General features: G+C 45.1%; 5 protein-coding genes across 5 annotated transcripts; 4 read left to right on the top strand and 1 right to left on the bottom strand.

Moving 5' to 3' along the window:
* Window positions 1-1,929: 1,929 nt before the first annotated feature.
* DFJ58DRAFT_846067 (uncharacterized protein) lies at window positions 1,930-5,432 on the bottom strand (the record flags this gene model as incomplete). The annotated part of the gene is made up of 16 exons (XM_041393240.1): window positions 1,930-1,971; window positions 2,022-2,546; window positions 2,616-2,835; window positions 2,882-3,303; window positions 3,335-3,388; window positions 3,449-3,514; window positions 3,568-3,684; window positions 3,738-3,762; window positions 3,818-3,900; window positions 3,954-4,028; window positions 4,088-4,207; window positions 4,243-4,377; window positions 4,433-4,582; window positions 4,652-4,779; window positions 4,870-5,224; window positions 5,280-5,432. The coding sequence occupies 16 exons, from the start codon at window positions 5,430-5,432 to the stop codon at window positions 1,930-1,932; spliced, it is 2,670 nt and encodes an 889-aa protein (XP_041238153.1).
* Window positions 5,433-7,230: 1,798 nt separating this feature from the next.
* On the top strand, window positions 7,231-7,913 carry DFJ58DRAFT_668364 (uncharacterized protein; the record flags this gene model as incomplete). The annotated part of the gene is made up of 2 exons (XM_041382693.1): window positions 7,231-7,313; window positions 7,367-7,913. 2 exons carry the CDS (start codon window positions 7,231-7,233, stop codon window positions 7,911-7,913), a joined length of 630 nt encoding a protein of 209 aa, XP_041238152.1.
* A 3,801-nt stretch (window positions 7,914-11,714) lies between these two features.
* On the top strand, window positions 11,715-13,043 carry DFJ58DRAFT_125776 (uncharacterized protein). Its single transcript, XM_041378749.1, has 4 exons — window positions 11,715-12,030; window positions 12,095-12,169; window positions 12,223-12,417; window positions 12,474-13,043. The coding sequence occupies exons 1-4, from the start codon at window positions 11,848-11,850 to the stop codon at window positions 12,933-12,935; spliced, it is 915 nt and encodes a 304-aa protein (XP_041238151.1). The 5' UTR covers window positions 11,715-11,847; the 3' UTR covers window positions 12,936-13,043.
* A 1,893-nt stretch (window positions 13,044-14,936) lies between these two features.
* DFJ58DRAFT_733829 (uncharacterized protein) lies at window positions 14,937-15,800 on the top strand (the record flags this gene model as incomplete). The annotated part of the gene is made up of 1 exon (XM_041386357.1): window positions 14,937-15,800. The coding sequence occupies one exon, from the start codon at window positions 14,937-14,939 to the stop codon at window positions 15,798-15,800; it is 864 nt and encodes a 287-aa protein (XP_041238150.1).
* A 2,798-nt stretch (window positions 15,801-18,598) lies between these two features.
* On the top strand, window positions 18,599-19,492 carry DFJ58DRAFT_668370 (uncharacterized protein; the record flags this gene model as incomplete). Its single annotated transcript, XM_041382695.1, has 4 exons — window positions 18,599-18,723; window positions 18,772-18,879; window positions 18,933-19,205; window positions 19,267-19,492. Coding segments are annotated over 4 exons (732 nt in total), but the record flags the coding sequence as incomplete, so codon positions are not given.
* Window positions 19,493-20,110: the final 618 nt, after the last annotated feature.

The raw sequence follows: 20,110 nt of genomic DNA, 5'->3' as shown, positions 1-20,110 counted from the left end.
CGGAGGCTTGAAATCGAGGAACTCACTCTTCTGACTTATTAGAGCTCCTCGCATTTGCTTCGAATGTCTGTATCGCAAACGTGCGATGCCTGTGAAGGACTGCGTGGTGCATACATATCCTCTAATGAACGTTCCTCTGGCTGCAACCTGGCTGTTTTCAGGGTGGGGGCGTTCTTGAGTAGGTCATGTGCTTGGGCGGACCGTATCAGTCTTTCAACTAGGGCTCGGTCGTCTATGACAAGTGCTTGGACGCGCGAGACGAATGCTTGGACGCTGAATGTGCCTTTTGTTTGGTCTGGGGGTGGAGGACTAGTTGCTGAAGTAGGAGTAGGAGGAGGTTGCAAGTGATTGGCGAAACAGGAACCGAGACCACCAAGAGTGAATGCAGACCGAAGGTTGACGGGATAGCCTATTTGCTCCGCTGCATCCAAAGCGGCATTGACATTAGATGCAGCTGTGGACTGGCGAGCACCATTCAGTCATACTAAGCCGCAGTAATGAACAAGACCGCGATAGAACTGAGTTGTATGGGGTGGTGTCGAGGGCCGTTGGTGTTGAACAAATTGTGCGGCTAGATCTAGTCTTAGTGCGGGACAAAGAGCAACGCGATTGTGACAAACGGTCACACTGCCTCGTTAGGGCAGCCCCTGGTCTGAGTGTGAGGCGCGTTGCAACATTTAATGAAAGGGTAAGAACTACACACCTCTAGGAACATTCAGAGTAGCAGAAACCGTAGTGAGAATGTAAGGCTACATTTAAAGCAAAATTTTGAGGGAAGGGAACCAGAAATGCAAATTTTCGCCACGCTGCGCGCCGCATTTTACAAGAAAAGAACGGAAAAGTCGGGGTAAAGTGCCCGCCGCACTTTATTTTACCGTAAAATCTTGGGATTTTACGGGTGGCTGAGAGCTCCGGCGGCGGAATTTTACATGGATAGAGCGGGCGGGCGCACGAGCTCATTTTCACCATACAATTAAGCAAATTCAAACATGTATATGGCATGGGTGCACGGCACATATATACAGCTGTACATTATGGACAGAGAAAAAAAAATAAACTATGCCATCTTTCTGCGTGTGCGCACGTGAAATTTCGACGGAATCGCGTAGCAACAACAGCGCGAGGTTGAATGGACGCGACACGGCGACACAAGGGGCCCGGCGAGCTCCGTTGGTGAGTGGTTTCTGTGCTTGCGAGTGGTCCTCAAGTGCAGGTACAGGCGCGGTGCATCCTGTAATGCGAAGACGAACGGAACGGGAGCTGCAGATCTGCGCGTTATAGTACTGGTAAGTACTACGCGTCGCGTTGCTGATGTGTCAGCGGGGTCACGTGCTTTGGCGTTTTACACGCCTGTGGTAAAATGAGGCAATAAAACCAACTTATGTGATATTTGAATTTGGTTTATTGTGAGTGTAAGCAAGATTTTAATAAGGTGAAGATTAATGGCTGATGGGGCCAAAAAATGGTTGTAACAAGAATGAATGTATTGGATGAAACGCATGTTATCCCATGCTATCTCACCAGTCTGCACGGAAGGAATGTAATAGGTTTCATTTCTGCTCCCTGTAGTCATGAAGGGGATTTAGGACTATTTCTACACTAACGCACCGGGTTTTCATGAAGTGATTGTGGGCTGTGATCTTGGTTGTTTATTGAGCCCATTATGAATATGTTTACGATGTACCTAACATCATATTTTGTAATTGATGATACCCACTGCAGAAGAACTATCGTTCATTCTCAGTTCTAACATCCTCACTGAAATCTGTGCCGAGAGAACACTATTTACATCAGCACTAATTTTTCCAAGTAGCTGAAATTCTCTATACCATCATAGCATACACATACATGGAGTAATACACAAGGCTATTCAGTCATGCAGGACAGTGTATGAATTAAATGTGTACACCATCACACAGGGGAAAGAAATTAGTTCGGCAATGATATGCCTGACATGTTCATGAACCACTCCTACAGATTATATGAAGTCATTCCAGCATTGAAGGAACAAAGACCCTCACATCTTCATCAAGTGCATGGGATCTACTAATCTCCTCTCCAGCTGCCCCATCAACCTTGTCAACAACGTGACCAACGTTCTGACCATCGGCATCATTGATATATTCTGTGCCAAGCCCAGACATGTCATCAGTGCGGTAGTCAGTATTCACCGCAACCTCGTTACCATCCAAGTGAGATGATATTTGAGTCCGAGATTCCACCTCACTGTTGGCAGCCCAGGTACTAATGTCACTGACAACGCCTGTATCACCAAAAGCAGGACTTGGAATGCTCTGTCCATCTGCAATTGTCTCGGATCTTGGCATGCTTGCATCTCCCTCAGACTCAGGAAATGTGAATCCATGCGGGTGCTCTAGGAAGTGGATGACCTGGATTGGGACACCTTTGTCCTGGGTGGACACGCTGTGCAATGGTTTGATACGTGCTCGTTCTGAAGTGGATTGCACAATGGGTGAAGAGGGACGATGGAAGGACTCAGTATGACTTGACCTGGATCGCTTTGGAAATCCTCGACCTCCATCAGCCTGTACAACGAATATGTATTTATTGTAAGCAATGATCATTTCAGCAGGGTTGCAACTATACAACATTACCTTAGGTGGTGATAATGCTTTGGACGTGGTCCTCTTCCTCTTCAGTACATCCTGACGGCCCGAGACTTCCGCTGAATCGTGCATACCAGAAATGACCATGTCATCGAGCGCCATTGATATGTATTCATCTTCATCCCCATCAGCATCCATGTCAACAGAATCAACAAATTCTTCGAATGGCAATGCTTTTAACCATGGCAATTGCTCATTAGCCATCATACTACGAGCAGAATTAGTCATGTGATGTATACCATGAAACTACATACCTAAGAACGGGAGTTGGGAGTTCTGGAAGTTGTCTCAAGTCAGGGTGACTACATTCCTGCCGACCCTCTGATGATGCCTTGCCAAGCTCATGAAACAGATGTGCGAGGTATTGTGGATGTGTGTCCACATGGGTGAGCGCGGAATAGAGATGTGTCATCCCTAGTGCCTCATTGAAATCTGCCTCGCTCTTGATGTGAAAGGACCTAGGATGGTCTGGAATCAGGATCCCATTGACATCTCCATTAATCGGAGTCTGTGTGAGCTGTCTGAATCGAACCAGGATCCAGGCCCCGAGTTTCAGGAATATCTGTGAATTACCGTTCTGGAACGCAATATGATTCCATTTCTCCCAGTCTTCAAATGTTGACGGAAGGTTTGTATCCTCGGAGTTAATATCCTCCTCCCTAGCATTAGATGATATCTCACATGTTAGAAATCTAGCTACGACTCACAGAGGTGGCTGCAGGGAGATTGGTATCAGGTGCATCACCACAATCATCAATATGCTACCAAAGATTGTATGAATTAAATAGTCATAGTCCGATAAAGGTGAATATAGAACCTACCTGAGGCTTTCCAAGATGCTGCTTACTCTGTCCACAGGGAGGGAGCTCCGGATTATCACCATCAGCCTTGTCAACATGGGACATTAATAAAGGATTGACTTATAGATTGCTCAACAAACCTCATCGTCAGACAGTACTATCGCCTTCCCTTTTCCCTTCCGGGCAGCTGTTTGTGGACCAGATTTTGGATGCATAGATATTGGTGAGGACTGTATTGTAATAATGCCATCCATATCCTGATGGGTATGATAAGCAACATGAGCTCCTTCTCAGATACGGTCATGCTTACCTCTTCTTGTTCAGTCACTGCAATACTGTATTCAATGGCTTTAGCATCCATCGAAAACATCTTGCGATTCTGCTGCTCACCATGCATGTGCAGTACTCCCTATGCTGATAGCAAGGTCAGGATTGTCATCCATCTCCTGTGAAGTCGCATGCCTGTTGAGATTCTGGTGATAAAGGTGAATCCCATAAACCGTGACTCTGGTGTTGATAAACAAACCTCATCATCAGAGATAACAATTGCCTGGCTTTTTGCCGTCATTTTTGGGTTTTTTGAAGGACGCTTGGAACAACCCTGATGGGTTGAATCCATACTCATCAATATGAAACACAGAGAATGTGAATACAACCAACCTTATCTTTACGACCACCTTTCCGAGTTTTACGTCCTTTCTGTCCATCCTCTTTCTCCTGGAATGCATTTGCAGTTTCATCAACCATATCCCCATCCACTGGGGACATACTGCGTGAATCCTGCATGACACATAACATTAGTAAATTAGCAGCACGTAGATGACACTTGCATTTGCTTTACGACCACGTCTGCTAATCATGCGCGATTTTCGTACATCATTACGTGTTTTGAACGATATTGCAGCCATATCAGTCACATTATCTACCCTGGGGGAGGCTATGTGGTTGGCCTGAATGACAATCAATATCATAATCAGTAGAGTTCCTTTATATTGACAGGCAAACCTTTGTTCGACGGCTGCCTGTCTCAGTTGTGTTAGAGCTCGATGTATCCTCATGGGTATCAGCCATATTGGCTGCCTCATGCATCCCATTGTCCTGTACATGAGAGGATGTGCTTGCAGATGTTGCGGAATCTATTGGCCCCAATGGTGTCTTTAAAATTGACATTGGTGAATTAGTGCACCACTCCCGATGCCCTGTAGCAGCACAATTGTGACGAACCTTTTTCTTTGCCTTATCCGCTTTAATTGCCTCTGCGAGCCGTTCATTTGATTGTTGCAGTATGGATGAAACCATATCTTCCACTGAGAGATCATGATGGGTATCAGGAACGCCACACATGTCCTTTCCTTTACAGAAATCATTGTGGTATGAGTGCATTGTCACTTCAAGACATGATTAGCATGCAGTAAGACATAAAGGCTGTAGTAGTAACGTACGCTCCACAACAGGTTGATAGATCTTCTTCTTTTTAAAATCATCCCAGGTAAGATCAATTTTTTTCAGCGTTTCCTTTTGCATGGGCTCGATAAAAGCGTTAGTGTGTATTGCCATGGTGAAGTGATAGTCCATATGTGCTGAGCGCCATGTCTTGCTCTTGCGTCGCCAGCCATCCTTCACTTCTTTAACAAACGCTAACAGTACCTCACAATAATAATATGTGATGGAAGTGTATGTATCCTGAGCGGCGTCCAGTTGTGGATGCTCCATTAGTTTTATGGCAGTCATTTGATATACGCGCAGATGATGAATAAGGAGCCACAACGCATCGTAGTATTGATGTGGAACATTGCACTATGGTTTTACATCTTATAGAACTCTCAAAGCGATCCTAAACATCATCACGTACTGATTCCTCATCAATAGTCATTTTGAGTGTATGTTTAGCTTGATCGACGTCCAACGCGATGGATTTGGTGATAACCTCGTGTGTCACTGTGGAATCATGTGACTTGATGTTCAGAACAATCGGATGTTCAGTAGAATATGCAGATGGATTCATGGTGGATGAATAGAAGTGATGTGCCACTCAGTGAAAAGACTTTGTTAACGGTCACACTTGGCATGTAATTGTCCTTATTTGCATCTAGTCATGTGATAGACTCTCTCAAGCAACGTCGTATTATTTCATTGATGAATTTGTCACTGGCAGAGGTGACTTCATTATGATCATGTGTATCAACAAAGAATGTGATTAAACAGGCATTAATATTGTTGATGTTTTGATGTTAAGGTTAACATAAATTTACCGGTGTTTTCCGCAGATTGTACAGTACATTTGAGGAATGGACTACACAGCACCGAATATGGAAGTTTCATATTCTTTCACATCCATGATCAACCTAAGCGATTTTGACAAATACATAGAGCCTTCCGCATCGGCGCTGGTGCAAGTATCCACACCAGCTTCTTTGCAAGCCCCCGCACTAGCTCCCGCAAAGGTTCGCACACCAACTTCAGTCAGAACTGTCCAAACTGTTGGATTAGCTGCAACGCAAGCTCTCACACCAGCTTCAGTCCAATCTGTTACATCAGCTTCCTTGCCGGCTCACCAACCAACTGCCTCTGAAGCTCGCGCTCCAGCTTCAGTTCAAACTGCCTCCCAAGCTCGCACACCAGCTTCAGTGCAGGCTGTCCCATCAGCTGCCTCTCAAGCTCACACAGAACTGTCCAAGAAATCTCATTCCACATCTGCGACTGAAGCTCGTTCACAATCTCTTCAACAGGCACCCGTACAAAAATATGGGAGACCACGACGAAAGGCAGCTATAGAAGGGGAGCTTCAGCGAAAGAAATCAGATGCAAAGTCCCTCAATTCACCATATAAAATGTTGACTCCGATTTTGAGCGAAGGAGATGATGGTATTGATATGGAGATCGACATGGAATGTCCTGTTACACCTGTGTGTGAGTCTACTGATATGAAGGATCCTGTCTTGGTATGTAATATAGTGTTCATGATCGGTATACATTGACCTTTATATCAGCATTGCATGTACTGCCAAGACATCGGCACATACATTTGGAAGTGCACAAATCCGGCTTGTGGACTATTGGCTTGCGTTGCAAAGGCACAAGGCGATCATGGGTGCATTGATGCGACCCCAGATGAGCTGACGAACCTCGTCAGTGTAGATGCCAGCACATTTCGCTGTCCGCAATGTTATCGTGCAGCTGAAACACCACTCCCAGTCTGTCGTCTGTTCCTCCTGAATACCTTCAAAATACTGATAATGAATGACACAAGTACAAGATTCGTGGATATTCAGTGAGACAGGAATTTACTTTCCGCAATTACTATCCCCTCCTCACCATATTCCTGTCATGGAGTGGCTTCAGACGCGAATATGCTTCAGATGTCATCCAGCGGACACTAATGGAACATTTCCATGGTGTCCCCAGCAGGGTAAGTTATTTGACACAAATATCATATTCAGACCTCAGACTTCCACCCGTAGTTGCGTATAGCATCCCGGAAATTGAAAGCTGGAAACAACCGTCCAAGTGCTCTGTCACACGATTTTGAATGGCTCAAAGACATCAAATATGAAGGAAACTTACTGATTTTTATCGACACCCATTCTGATACCGACACAGGGAACCTTGTGGTGTCTGGCAATGCAGCAGATTCAAATTCGGTTCCAGTGCATGAGGTAAATTGCTGGGCATCATACAATAGTAGATGTAGATCATTATTACTGATTTCTGCCTAGCTGCTACATAACTATCTAGGTGATAACCTTCGGTTGGCCACACAACAAATTGGGAAAATCAACACCACCTCAAGTGCCGGACCATTCATGCGTGGGATTGTGATTTCCTCCTGTGGTTCTTCTGGGAGAATAACAGAGAGTGTCGACCGCTTGAAACGGTTGGTCGAAATGTCAGTGACTGCTTGAATGACTTCGATGCTGTAGCTGAAGACAAACACACCAGGAATATCTTCGATTTTGTCTTCTCCTTTGCAGGGGTATCAACTGTGGATTCTCTTGTTGTCCCAGCACTAAGTCGCTTCATTGAAAATGTGTTTGTGTACGACATGGGCACATGGGCAGCGCTAGAAGCATCGTTTGGAGAAGACAAGCGTGCCCTGAATAGTACTCCCATCATGCTGTCGTATGCAGAATATCAGAAGATCGATGATGAGCACAATACCAGGGAACGTGTTGTCAAGACCCGAGTGTTAGCCTACTCGAACTTCAAGGACGCAAGGCCATGGGGCCTCGATATCTATCGATGTTCGAACGCTCGCTGTGGTGCTAGGGCTCACAACATGGTCTTCCATGCTGATGGAAGGCAGTTCTATGGGCAAAAGTGGCTGCAAACATGTATGAAGACAAGATGCTTGAGCTGCGGGGAGAAGCGCAAGAGCATACGAGCTCCGACATGGATACATCAATGTGGTGGTGAAAACCTTGGGCGTGTCTGGTACAATTGGCCTCTCAGCATTTCTCAGCGAATGGAGATTGGGATCACTCATTGATGTTTGTTAAAGTAGGGCAAACAGCATGACATCACTCAACCTTCCGTACCTGTATGTCTCATTTTCTATCAGTCATATATAGACAATCATGTTGTTTATATAGGCACTGCATTCATTCTTATAATGGTGATTTTTAACATGTGTACTGAGCACATGCTCATCATTGAAGTCAACGGGAACGCACGATATCAAAATATATGATGAGAAATTGAATGATAATGTGATGTAATATTCGAGCATGATACAAACATACACAGGCGGGTTGTGGCAACACTAAGCATCCATGACAACCTCCCAATATGCAATATTTTCTGTCCTGTAAGTAAAATGAACACTACAAATTATATACAGCACCCGCTGTCGCACTGCTTTTTGTCCTGTCGCGCATCTATACTTCACGCTGTAGATAGGAATGATGAGCAGGATTTTTCATCACCTCACAATTATATATGGTCTACCACAGGAGGAGAATGCAGGTGAGGAAACACATACATTAGTGCCGTCGCGCTGCATTTTGTCTTTTAGCAGGTCTGTACTTTTCATGTGAGGGTGGTAATGATCAGTGGAATTTTGTCACCTTGAATATGAGTGATTTTTGCATTCAATCAAAAAGAAAACTAGGAATTGCCTGTATCACCACTATCGCACTGCTTGTTGTGACCTCGCACATCTATACTTTCTGTTTTTTATTAGAATGATGAGTAGGGCATACTGTATTCAAACCAAGTGGCGTCTAACCTTGGGAACCATATGCCGACATGATTGCATAGTGTTTGACCCGAGTGTAGTTGGGTATGGAATGCAAGCAGTTGGAGCTGCCAGGTGGCGGGACCTTCGTTCACCTGTCATCGTAATAGTTTTTAGCAATGTCATTGTGTTACTCACGTTAATACCAGCGAGAATATATGTCTCATTTCAGACGAACCAAATTCTTTCGTAGTAGAAAGGGCACTTGCTTCCTCAGTAGCGAAATTCATAATCATAATCCCCAATACGGTCACATCCAGTTTTCTATCGACTCCAGTGTATTGTTGATGAGTATGTCGTAGTAGTACTTGGTGCCAAGATCTTTATTCACCAAAGGCAATCAACATCGCGAATATCAGCATACTATGTAGCTGTCAATGATGGGGTCAACGTCCTGTATCCAATATACCTAGGCGGCAGTGTGTTCCTCAATGGACCCGGTCATGGCTCAAAGCTGTGTGAATAGTGCAGCAGTGGCGATGCAAGGCTACTGGTGTGACAGGCCTTGCGCCAATATGAGGTGGATATCATGTCAATTTAACCCTGTGAGTGCGCCAAAAACAAGTCATACGAGCATGAGGAGAAAACTACGTCAACCCCGAGATATATAGAGGTACTAGTATACCCATCCTCTCCCAGCTCGAGACTGATGCTTTCAAAACTGGCAAGACTGCTATTTATACTGTCCCAGAAACGGATATCATCACTATATGGAGGACGAGACCAGTTTTGGAGCATGACCTGGAGGGACAAGAACGTGGAGGATAGTAGTTTGTTGTGCATAGTAATCTTGAGAGGACAGGAGGCAGGGGAGGACTCCGAGTCTGTCACGGTCGCTTAGCATGTGGCGATGCTAGATGAAGCAGAAGACCATAAACAGGATTCACAAATTTCAGCACTTGGTCTAATTTGTGTGATGTTCACTCAATCTATGCATCAAGGAGCTGTTGAACCTGTTAGGTGCGCTCACACTTAGTGCTGCCCTGAACAGACCGACCGATGCTAGGCGGAACCACCAACTTATCAGTGAAAATCGCAAAACAGACTCTCGCTTGTCCACTTGCTAATATTTGAAATGATTTTTTTTCTATTTCTGTCGTACTTATTTCCAGATTCGAATTTAGGTATAGGAGGTCCACTAAATACAAGAAGGCGGTGTAGGCCACAAGAGTGTCTGCAAGCAGCTTGACACCAACATTAGGCACGTCACTCTGTTTGAGGGGTACACGAGACAGACACTCTGATGATTCTCATTAAGAATTATGTCCTCAGCCCTCAGCAAAGCACGAGGGGAAAAAGAGTTGTCTTGACTGCGAGCAGGTACTAGAGGATTTGGAGTATGCATCAGATTACAGTGGTGCTCAGGGTAAGCGTCACATACCTTATCTGGTTTGAAGTTCTGTAGATAGTCAGTAGCTTCCTAGAAAAGCTTTGGGCCAATGGTTCGTGATATTAGAGTAGAAACTCCAAAGGGCCTGATGGCTCCAACCCCAACAAGTTACAGGTGGCATTGGAGCAGAAGCACCAAAATTGGGCCAGACGGCCTCAGTTCGTGGTGTTAGAGCAGAAGCTCAATGATTTGGGCCAGACGGCGTAGAGCAGAAGCTCAACAATCTGGGCCAGATGGCCTCAGTTTGTGGCGTCAGAGCTGAAGCTCAACAATTTGGGCCAGACGGCGTAGAGCAGAAGCTTAACAATCTGGGCCAGACGGCCTCAGTTTGTGGTGTTAGAGCAGAAGCTCAACAATTTGGGCCAGACGGCATAGAGCAGAAGCTCAACAATCTGGGCCAGACGGCCTCAGTTTATGGTGTTAGAGCAGAAGCTCAACAATCTGGGCCAGACGGCCTCAGTTTATGGTGTTAGAGCAGAAGCTCAACAATTTGGGCCAGACGGCCTTGGTTCGTGCTGTTAGAGCAGAAGCTCCAAAATTTGGGCCAGATGACCTCAATGATCAATCCCAACAGCTTGTGGTGTTCAAGTTTCAGAGCAGAAGCTGACAGCGAAATGAACCAGATTCCAAGATGTCACGTGTACATGATCCCCGACTCCCACACATTTTTCTGTACATTAGCTGTCGCTTACGTGTTCCGCATGACATACACCTGCTTGCTGACTCACCGTTTTCACTTGTTCATTGTTCAAAGTGAGACATGGCGGGGCGTATCAGTCTGAGCGTGCTTTTAGAACCTGCCTAAGAGTTCTCCCCCTTCCTGTCCATTATCTCTTGTTCCTCTCTCCATCATCAATCAGAGTACGTCCATTGTCTTCCCTTGTGTTTATGTTGTGCTCTGCTGACTTCTCATGCATGAACACCAGTATGGCTGTCTTCTTGACCAAAAAACTGTCCGTTGTGGCACACGTACTTGATTTTGAGAATTGTCCACCCCACTCTACCGTTCATGATATAGAAATGTATCCTGTTTATTATGATGCCTTGTATTTTTCACAGTTTCACGCTGCTGTATATGCTTCAGCCTTTAACTTTTGTTTGTGGTTACAGAACTCTTTGGTTCACTCTGTCGCGTGTGTGCGAGGTTATCATCTCAATCCTTACATTACAGTCGTGTTCAATGGTGTATTTTTGTCTGTTGGTGTTGGTGGTCTTCATCAGACTTTTGCACGGTCGCACTTCGAATCTCAAACTTATACCCATTGCAGCGTCTTTCGTCACTTCGGTGCAACTCATGATGATTTGTTGCGGACTGCTGCATCCTCAGCTGCGATGACACAACATGACGATCCTTCTTGGTTTCACTATGACAATGCCCATTATCAGAGTAGTCTGCAGAGCTGACTCTATTATCCCACAAATCATCCTGCCGCAAATTGGTGGTTTTGAACATGCCATCACGTGATCCATCGCTGTCTGATAGGCTGATTGTAAAACCGCAAGCCAGACCAAAACGTGAAATTGTACAAAATTACTTGCGCGGGTGCTCAGTACTTCGATCTACTTGTAATATACAGCAGCAGATAAACTTACATAATCAAGGGTTTAGGTCACACACATTGGTTCCGTGGAACCAACTGTTAACGTGTTAATCATTGACCTAATCTGAGTTGAATCTGAGCTGCAAGGAATTAACAAACTCATTCGGTATATAGACGTCCAAGTTCTTTTTTATTTTCAACCAACCAACCAACAAACTAACTCACTTCCAAACACCCAGTTCACCCAGATCTAGCCATGGGCCGCACAAAGGCAACTGCTAAGAAGACCACTGGAGGACCTGCAAAGCGTGCTGAATTACCGCAATTCAAGAAGGTCTCCCTCAATATCAGCACGCCGCATGTTATCAAATCTATTTTTCCAAAGTCAACCTTATCGCGCAAGAAGCCCAAGCCTTCAATCAAGTCGTCCCATAATACAGTAAGTACTTCAGGTTGCACCTCTCTCGGCTTTGTTCTGTAGCTCATGGACGGCTGGTACACAGACTATGAAAACCGCCGCAGCCTTCCCGAAGGCAACCTTACTGCGTGAGAAGCCCATGCCTCTCTCTCACAACATAGTAAGTATCTGGCTCTCTTGGCTCTGTTCTGTAGCTCATAAACGGATCACTAGTATTGCTTCTTTTGCCGAGATGGTGGTGATCTTTATGATTGCTCCCGCTGCTCACGGTCGGTGTGCGATGCTTGTGTTATTGTTCCTGCAGAATTTCAAGCGCGGGTCAAAGACAGCGACGTTCTTTTTATTTGTGCAGGCTGTCACGAAATACGTGGAAAGCATAGCGGGGATGATGGCATAAGGGCATACTTTGTAAGTTGTGTTTGCCCATCTTTCAAAACCCTCTCAACACCCTCTCTCGCCCATAGGGATTTGAGGACATCAAAGGGAATCCAATTCTGGGTGCTCCTGTCACCATCCATGGGCACTCTGAAATGACGAGTCGGTCGCAAATATGCAGCGACCCCATCCTGATCCTCCATTTTGTCCTTCAGACTGTGGACCCTCTTGGGTCCCCTGCAGGTGTCATGCGGGAGATTTTGCGGCCATATAAGCCCAACGATAAACTCCAATACCACGAAATCATGTTCGATATTGGAACAATGGAGAAGGTCGAGAAGCACAGGTTGTCAATGGCAAAACTGGTCGCAGAATTGGAATGCCTCCCCATCAAGTTTGAACGAGTAGAAGTCATTGTCTATTCTCACTCAGAGACCACACGGGGAGATATCTGGGGAGGGTTTGAAGATGCCGAGCCTGTGGGAAGGGGAAGGAAGAAAGTTATAAAACAGGGCGAACCTATCGCGTACTCCATTGATGATGTAAGTTAGATTCTTCTCTTTGTTGCGGTCTGTCATGGCTCTCTCCAGTTTTTTGCAGCCCTTTTTGTCGGTGGAATCGAGGAGTATCTCAAAGGTGCTACCCTGTGGATGCTCGTATGCGGGCACATGGTCCGGGAACTGGATGCGTTGAATGTTTACAAAGCATGCCTCAAACAGTAGGTGATTTTACCGAGTATGTGACCCTATTCACTGAGGTAACTCATTATAGCTATCAAATTGAGCACGCATTTGCTTTTAGTGCGGAGCTCTTTCATGCATGTCTCACCACCTCATTTATCGTTGCCTACGTCGACCGTGTGCTCGTGGAAGGACTCGAGGTACAAGATGTCATTCAAGATTTACTCATAGTTTCCCCTCGGCTCGCCATGCATGCATCCATCATCCATGTTCACGTCATGAACATCTTTCGCCGCCGCTTCCCCACTATTGCCGAGTACACTCAAGGACTGGCTCGCATTCCTGGTGCCGAGGTCTCCACGATTGTGTCTACGTACACTTTTTTTCATGACAATAATCGTCCCTTTGGCGGAACCCTACCCTATCAATGTTCAACATGCAAGTGTGTCCGCACTTGGGAACGCACCGCCTCCACACTGGATGAGATCCAATTCACTTGCCGGAAATGCAAGCATGAAATCACCTACACAAAGCATCAAGAGTCAAAAGTAATCTTGTATTCACAAGGCTATCGTGGAACTAGTAGCGGAAGCGGTCAGTTGGTGAGGAAGGGCAACACCGCTGGGTCGGGCTGGTTAGTTTCTGTAACAACCGAGCCTGCAACTGTCGCACTGGTGGATAGTACCCATCCTCCTACTGGTTTGTTGAACCACCAGTAGCGCATCCCACATTTTGTTATTTGTAATACACTAAAGCAAAGAGTATGGGAGCTTTTGGCACAATGAGCACATCAAACACTTGAGCACGATTATAAGTTGCTCACCGCTTGGACAAAATCACCTGCTGCGTCCGAGAAAGCAGATATGACTGCATTTGGAGTGATAATTCTGCTTGTGGGATCATTGATGCTTGCCTCATCAACTTCTACTGGAAGCAGCTTCGTTGCTAGTGCCCTGAGACACTTCACAAGTTCTATATAACAGTTAGGAAAAGAAATGAATACAAGAGTGTGTATATAGTTCTGAAAAGGAAAGTAACTCCGTTAACATTAGGTGGTTGTGTAGCCTTAACTTCTCACCATTGGTTGAAGTCGTGTCACGGGGTCTAGAGGTGTTGCACAATCTGAAGGATCTATGTGTACATCCCTGTTTCATCTCCGTAAACCCTACAGATCTGGATCGACATTCTTCTCCAAGCCCAAACAGCAGTGGAAGTTTGTTCAGTTTGTGAGCATGGCAAAGGGAAATCAAAGGAGAGCATGAAGAGGCAGTGAGGCAAAGCCAAGGGTACTGTCGACTCTGACACAGAGGAGGTAGAGCGCATGTGCGAATCCCAGGATGATGCTGATGCTCTGCCCGTTGCACCAATATCTGAACTTGTGGATGACACTCAATATGAAGGAGCTTCCTCTAGATGCTCTACCCGCTCATAATCCTGTGCATACCCCTCAACACTGAGTCCTACACCTGCAGCTGATATCATCCAACCATCAACTCCTCCATCTTCACCCAAGATGCAAGCTCATAGCTGAGATTGTCATCACATTCCCACCCTCAGGAAGAAACCCAAGTTTAAGAGTAGTTTTCCGACGGAGAGAGGAGAATATCCATAAGGATGCTCTGCACCTCGGCAGGCTCTGACTGATAGGTAGTGAAGGGAGATTGCAGCTGCTCTACCTCCACTCTGATTAGCATGCAAGTCTTGGTGCTATTCCAACCTACTATCGAAGGTAAGCGGGCCTGGCGATGTGTTTCCACGGTCTCATCGTCTCCTACAGACATTCGATCGCATCCCATGCACTTTCCATTGTGCTAGCAATTTGTCTGCACCACCACATGCTTGTCAGCACTCTTCTGCCGTTGTTTGCTCAGCATGGTCCTCAAAATTGCCTTCATGCCCATGACCTCTCCTCCCCCAATCATACGCTCAGGACATGTATCCTACCTTGCTGATTTTCTCGCTAAATGGATATCCAGAAACATTGACATAATCCCTTCCAATAACTTGCCACTATTCTCGGTCTCAACGTTTTTGCGAGCAGTTATAGATATCCTAGCTCTATCCGACATCTCTTTATGGGCAAGCAAAGCTATCTCTAGGTTCACTCACAGTGTCAAAGTGGCCGACATTGACTCATTTGTTACTTTCCAAGATTCTTTGGCCGAAATCATACATGATTGTCACCTGGTGCGATCTGGAATGGGCAAGGGGATGGAAACCCCAGGTATTGTGGATGTTCGTGACAGCTTGGGTGATTGGATGAACAAGCTCTTTGTAGTCACCACCAGTACCTCTCCAACCCTCGCAGAGGGATCTCACCGTCCCAATTTGGACTCCATTATATTACTCAACCAATGTCAAAACTATGGAATACATACCCTGAAGCTGGGTGCTTCACTTCCCCCTCCTCAAGATGAACTTCCTGATGCAATCGTGACACTCGCCACACACCTTCACATTACGTATCCACCTCAGGTTCCTTCTGTCTTCCTGTTTGCGGTCAATACCTGTCTGGATGCCAAAGATCTCAAAGCACTCCGTGATGAGCCTCAACTTGTCTTGCTCGATAGTGTCTCTATCAAACCTGACGTCATCCTACTGCTTGACACTCTCTTCCACATCCCCATTTCCATGGCAAAACCGTCACCCAATGGAGGAAGGCAGGCCATCAAGACCAGGATGGATATGAGAACTTCAATAGAGATACTCAGGTCTGACCTGGATTCTATACTGTAGACCTACCCTAGTCAAAGCGTGAGCTTCTAAACGCTTGATGAAAAGCTCGACAGCTTGAAGGCCTGGTCATGTAACAACCTGTACATAATGAAAAAGTTTATCACTTAACTAATTCATTTACTCAACATTGTTTCAGTACAATAAAATACAGCTTCGTACAAAGTTATATAGAACTTGTAGCATGTGTGATGTTGTGACAGTTGTATAAAGGTAGCATTGTAAGCAATGGACGCGTGGCATGGGAAGGTCACATGATGGTTCAAGTGGTTGATTTTTGATTTTCGTTCTCTCCTTCCTTCTTCTCCCATTGTACTCTTCTCAACCTGTTTGCCTTGTTGTAGCTCCTTGTTGGAGCTCTGAGCTGTTGCTCGGACAAGGCATTCTTGGTTATTTTATGTGTTGCGCACCTTGTTAGGTCTCTGTCTGTTGTAACAGTCGCACATTTGGTCTTTTCCACAACTCTCTTGTCCTCTTCCCACCTGTTTGCCTTGTTGTAGCTCCTTGTTGGAGCTCAGAGCTGTTGCTCAGACAAGACAGTCTTGGTTATCTTGCAACATTAGATTCTCCCCCACATCTTTTGCTGGCCCTGGACCACATTGCCATGGCGGTGTACCAGGTATGCGAGATGTGAAGAGTCAGTTTGAGACCCACCGATGATCATGATCATCTACTTCTGTAACTTACCTCAGAAGTGGTGTGTGTCCTCTGGCTACCCTCCGCTAGTCACTTGGTTATCTTGCAACATTAGATTCTCCCCCACATCTTTTGCTGGCCCTGGACCACATTGCCATGGCGGTGTACCAGGTATGCGAGATGTGAAGAGTCAGTTTGAGACCCACCGATGATCATGATCATCTACTTCTGTAACTTACCTCAGAAGTGGTGTGTGTCCTCTGGCTACCCTCCGCTAGTCACTTGGTTATCTTGCAACATTAGATTCTCCCCCACATCTTTTGCTGGCCCTGGACCTACATTGCCATGGCGGTGTACCAGGTATGCGAGATGTGAAGAGTCAGTTTGAGACCCACCGATGATCATGATCATCTACTTCTGTAACTTACCTCAGAAGTGGTGTGTGTCCTCTGGCTACCCTCCGCTAGTCATGGTTACTCTTTGTTAAGTGACCATTATGCCTCTAAGTCTTTCTTTGTGTGGGCCGATGATATGACAAGCTTAAGAGGAAAATTCCTCTGTTCCAAAATGCTACTATGAGCATGTGCAAACCCTTTCAAAGTTGTGCTACCTGTTATACAATTTGTACTGTGCTAGTCTTGAATCCGATGGCAGATTCAAGTTGATGCCATGTATTCGAGTCCGCTTCACTTAAGCCCAAGGTTTTGGTACTCCTTGATAACTCCAACTGTACACAGCTGTCTCTCTGGCAGCTAAAGTGCGGAGTATAGGATGTCATGACACCAAATTGAACCGTCACCAAAGATCCACCATACTGAATGCCTAGGTCCTCAAATTGCATCTTATGACAACACAGCGAGATTATAGAACCTCAGCAACAACCAGTGCATCAGTTCGCCCCTCCATCATGTATCTGACATGCAATCTATGTAGTTTTTGGCAGATGGAAAGTCACTAGTAATACTAATAGCGAGTCAATGGACACTGATCATGTAAAGGGGTGCTGCAATAGACGAGCCAAAAAGTCTGGAAATAGATAATGCGGAATATATGGCCAATATGGCAAGTCAGCAGGTCTTGTGACTTGTTCCCTTCTGAAATGACTAATGGTTGCCAGTGACTCAGTCTTGCTCTTCAAGTCGACCCAACATTTATCAAGCATGGATGACGCAGTGAGTAAAAACTTGATTGACTAATACACAGTGATTGATATGCATACTACCATGTCTGATAGGATATACGTGCAGCTGCATTAAGCGAGTTACTAGGGATTAACGGTATGTCCTCCCAGTTGATGATAGATGACCTACCAGATCTCCCAGTCTTACTCATCATGATATTGCAGAGTATACTGAGCTTACTATGGACCTGGTACCGATGGATACACCAAGGTCAGAGACAGAATGCATAGAGGATGATGAAGTGGAAGAAGGTGAAATTGAGACAATAAGGTCTAAACCATCCAAAGTACGCCATCAGTCTAACATGGCATCAGGATGACGAGTCTGTTATCAGGCGATGAGTAGGAAACTGCGTAAAGCACGCAAGAAAGCTGATAAAAGAAAGGCGGCTGCCGCTGCGGCGGCTGATTCAAAGTATGATGATGATCATTACATTGAAAAGGTGCGTCTGGGTGATCAATGATCATGATATATTTTTTGTACTAGTTGATATCATCTGATTGGATTATTAAAGGCTTTGGGCATCATTTACAAGGGCGATCATGTCAAACTTTACCGTGTTCAAAAATCACCGGAATCACTGAGAGCTGCTCAAGAGATCGAAGTAGCTAAAAATGCACCTCTTGATGCAGACGATGCAGAGTTCAAGGCCTTGAACACAACTTGGATTTATCGGCCTGGCATTCATATCGGTATTGATGGTAATAATGAAGTTGTATTTGCAGTAAGAATAACGTTAGTATTTCTCCAACTCTTTCAGAGTGACATTCACTGATATGATAACGGTTCTTACTAGTGCTTGGCGTGACATGAAGACTGAAGAAAGGAAAGTCACTCAGGCAAATTTGGGGGTGTTAATGGAGTGGACTACATGCGTCAATGATATAAAAAACAATGGGGTATTTATATATTTTCTAAAAATTTCAGAACTAATATTATCAATTGTAGGCTTCGAAAGGACCTAAACTCCATGGTGACCGGCGTATCAAGGTCTCCACAACTGGCAAGCCAAATCAGTATGGTATCATGGCGGCTGTTGGGTGGCATAGGTCATTTGACCCCGCAACTGATGTTGCATTCTATGCCACCAAACCTGGAAAAGAACAAATGTAAATTCCATTACTAAGCAGTGACTACAAACTAATATCTCATTGCAGCTACAATACTTGTCTCACAAAACTACCTGGTGTTGCTCAAGAGTATCGTGATCGGTTGTTCACTTTACTTCCACATGCTGGACGCCAAATTGTATCTGAATCTATGGAGTAAGTCATATATTTTCCTGGACGATTTGTCAATATTTTTACAATATCAATAGAGGCGGTATTCCTTCATTTGATATGGTGTCTCTTGACCAAGGAACAACACCTCAACGACCTTTCGCTAATTCCCTTACCTTAACTCACAATGATTTTGCAAACTACCTCCACACTGATCGTGATCACATCCCAATCGCATATGGGATGTGGTGGGTATCTAAGCGTGAAAATGTTAGAGGCCCATTTCAATTTCATCCCCAAGCCGATCATTATCGCATTCCTGGTGGTTCCTTTTTCTGGGGTGAGTACAACATCGGTGTAAACTTTTCCAAGTAAGCCTATTATTTCACAAATACTAATATCTGAACACTTTCTGACAATCTCTAACTGAAGGGCGGCTGGACTGGTTGAAATTTTCTGGAGGGGTCAGAAAGATTTTCATTGCACCATGCAGAGTCATAGCACCAATGATATGACAAGATGGGGCACTTCAGTACAGATCACTGCGGCTGGTGTCCAATCTGTTGCAAGATTCAATTCTTCTAATGACCCCACTCGGGTTCGTAATGCAGGGGAGAAGCAGAAACAAATGGTGAACGCTTCAAAGGTATGTGAATGACATGATGATATGGCCAATCATCTCAAATATCATCTTGTTTAGAAAAGGCAGAGGGCGGCATCGGCAACATCTACAAAGGTATGCCAAGATTTACAAACGTACCCAGTATTTCAATATTCTTTCATTCTAGGTGACCAAGCAGCGGAAGATGGTCTAACATTGTAACAATAACAAAGAAAGGAAGAAACTGCTGGTGAAGGATGTGTATAACATTGTACAATAACAATAAACTTGTAAGAAAGGAAGAAACTGCTGGTGAAGGATGCGTATAACATTGTAACAATAACAATAAACTTTAAGCGTGAGGGGCAATAAATCAAAGTCTATAATGGCAACAGAGGCGCTGAGTTTTTCCATCAATGGCAATGCGACGGCGGCAGCCCCTGGAAGGATGATGAACTAAAGACAAAAGTGAAGTACTAAAACTTACCAGAGGTTAGAGCGGTTGATGAGGCCGGATCTACATTGCGCATGTTCAGCACCACAGGTAGAGTTTCTCAAAGAGTTCAACAGCATCCTTCTAAGGTTAAGGACTTCTTCCACGTCAATATCCTACTGTGGCTTCAACAATATCTGGTGTAGATGGATATTCAGCGCTCTTAGCTTGAGTAGAAATGG

This window comes from Suillus subalutaceus (genome assembly GCF_016647625.1).
Source record: "Suillus subalutaceus strain FC151 chromosome Unknown DFJ58scaffold_158, whole genome shotgun sequence".
Lineage (NCBI taxonomy): Eukaryota > Fungi > Basidiomycota > Agaricomycetes > Boletales > Suillaceae > Suillus > Suillus subalutaceus.
The sequence above is the reverse complement of the archived record's forward strand: the minus strand, read 5'-3'. Positions and strand labels throughout refer to the sequence as shown.

Excerpts from the sequence above, each read along its gene's own strand:
- DFJ58DRAFT_125776 (XM_041378749.1), top strand. The coding sequence starts at position 11,848 with ATGGGCCGCACAAAGGCAACTGCTAAGAAGACCACTGGAGGACCTGCA. Across the intron at positions 12,170-12,222 it reads TGCCTCTCTCTCACAACATA|TATTGCTTCTTTTGCCGAGA; the intron begins GTAAGTATCTGG and ends ACGGATCACTAG. Across the intron at positions 12,418-12,473 it reads ATGGCATAAGGGCATACTTT|GGATTTGAGGACATCAAAGG; the intron begins GTAAGTTGTGTT and ends TCTCGCCCATAG.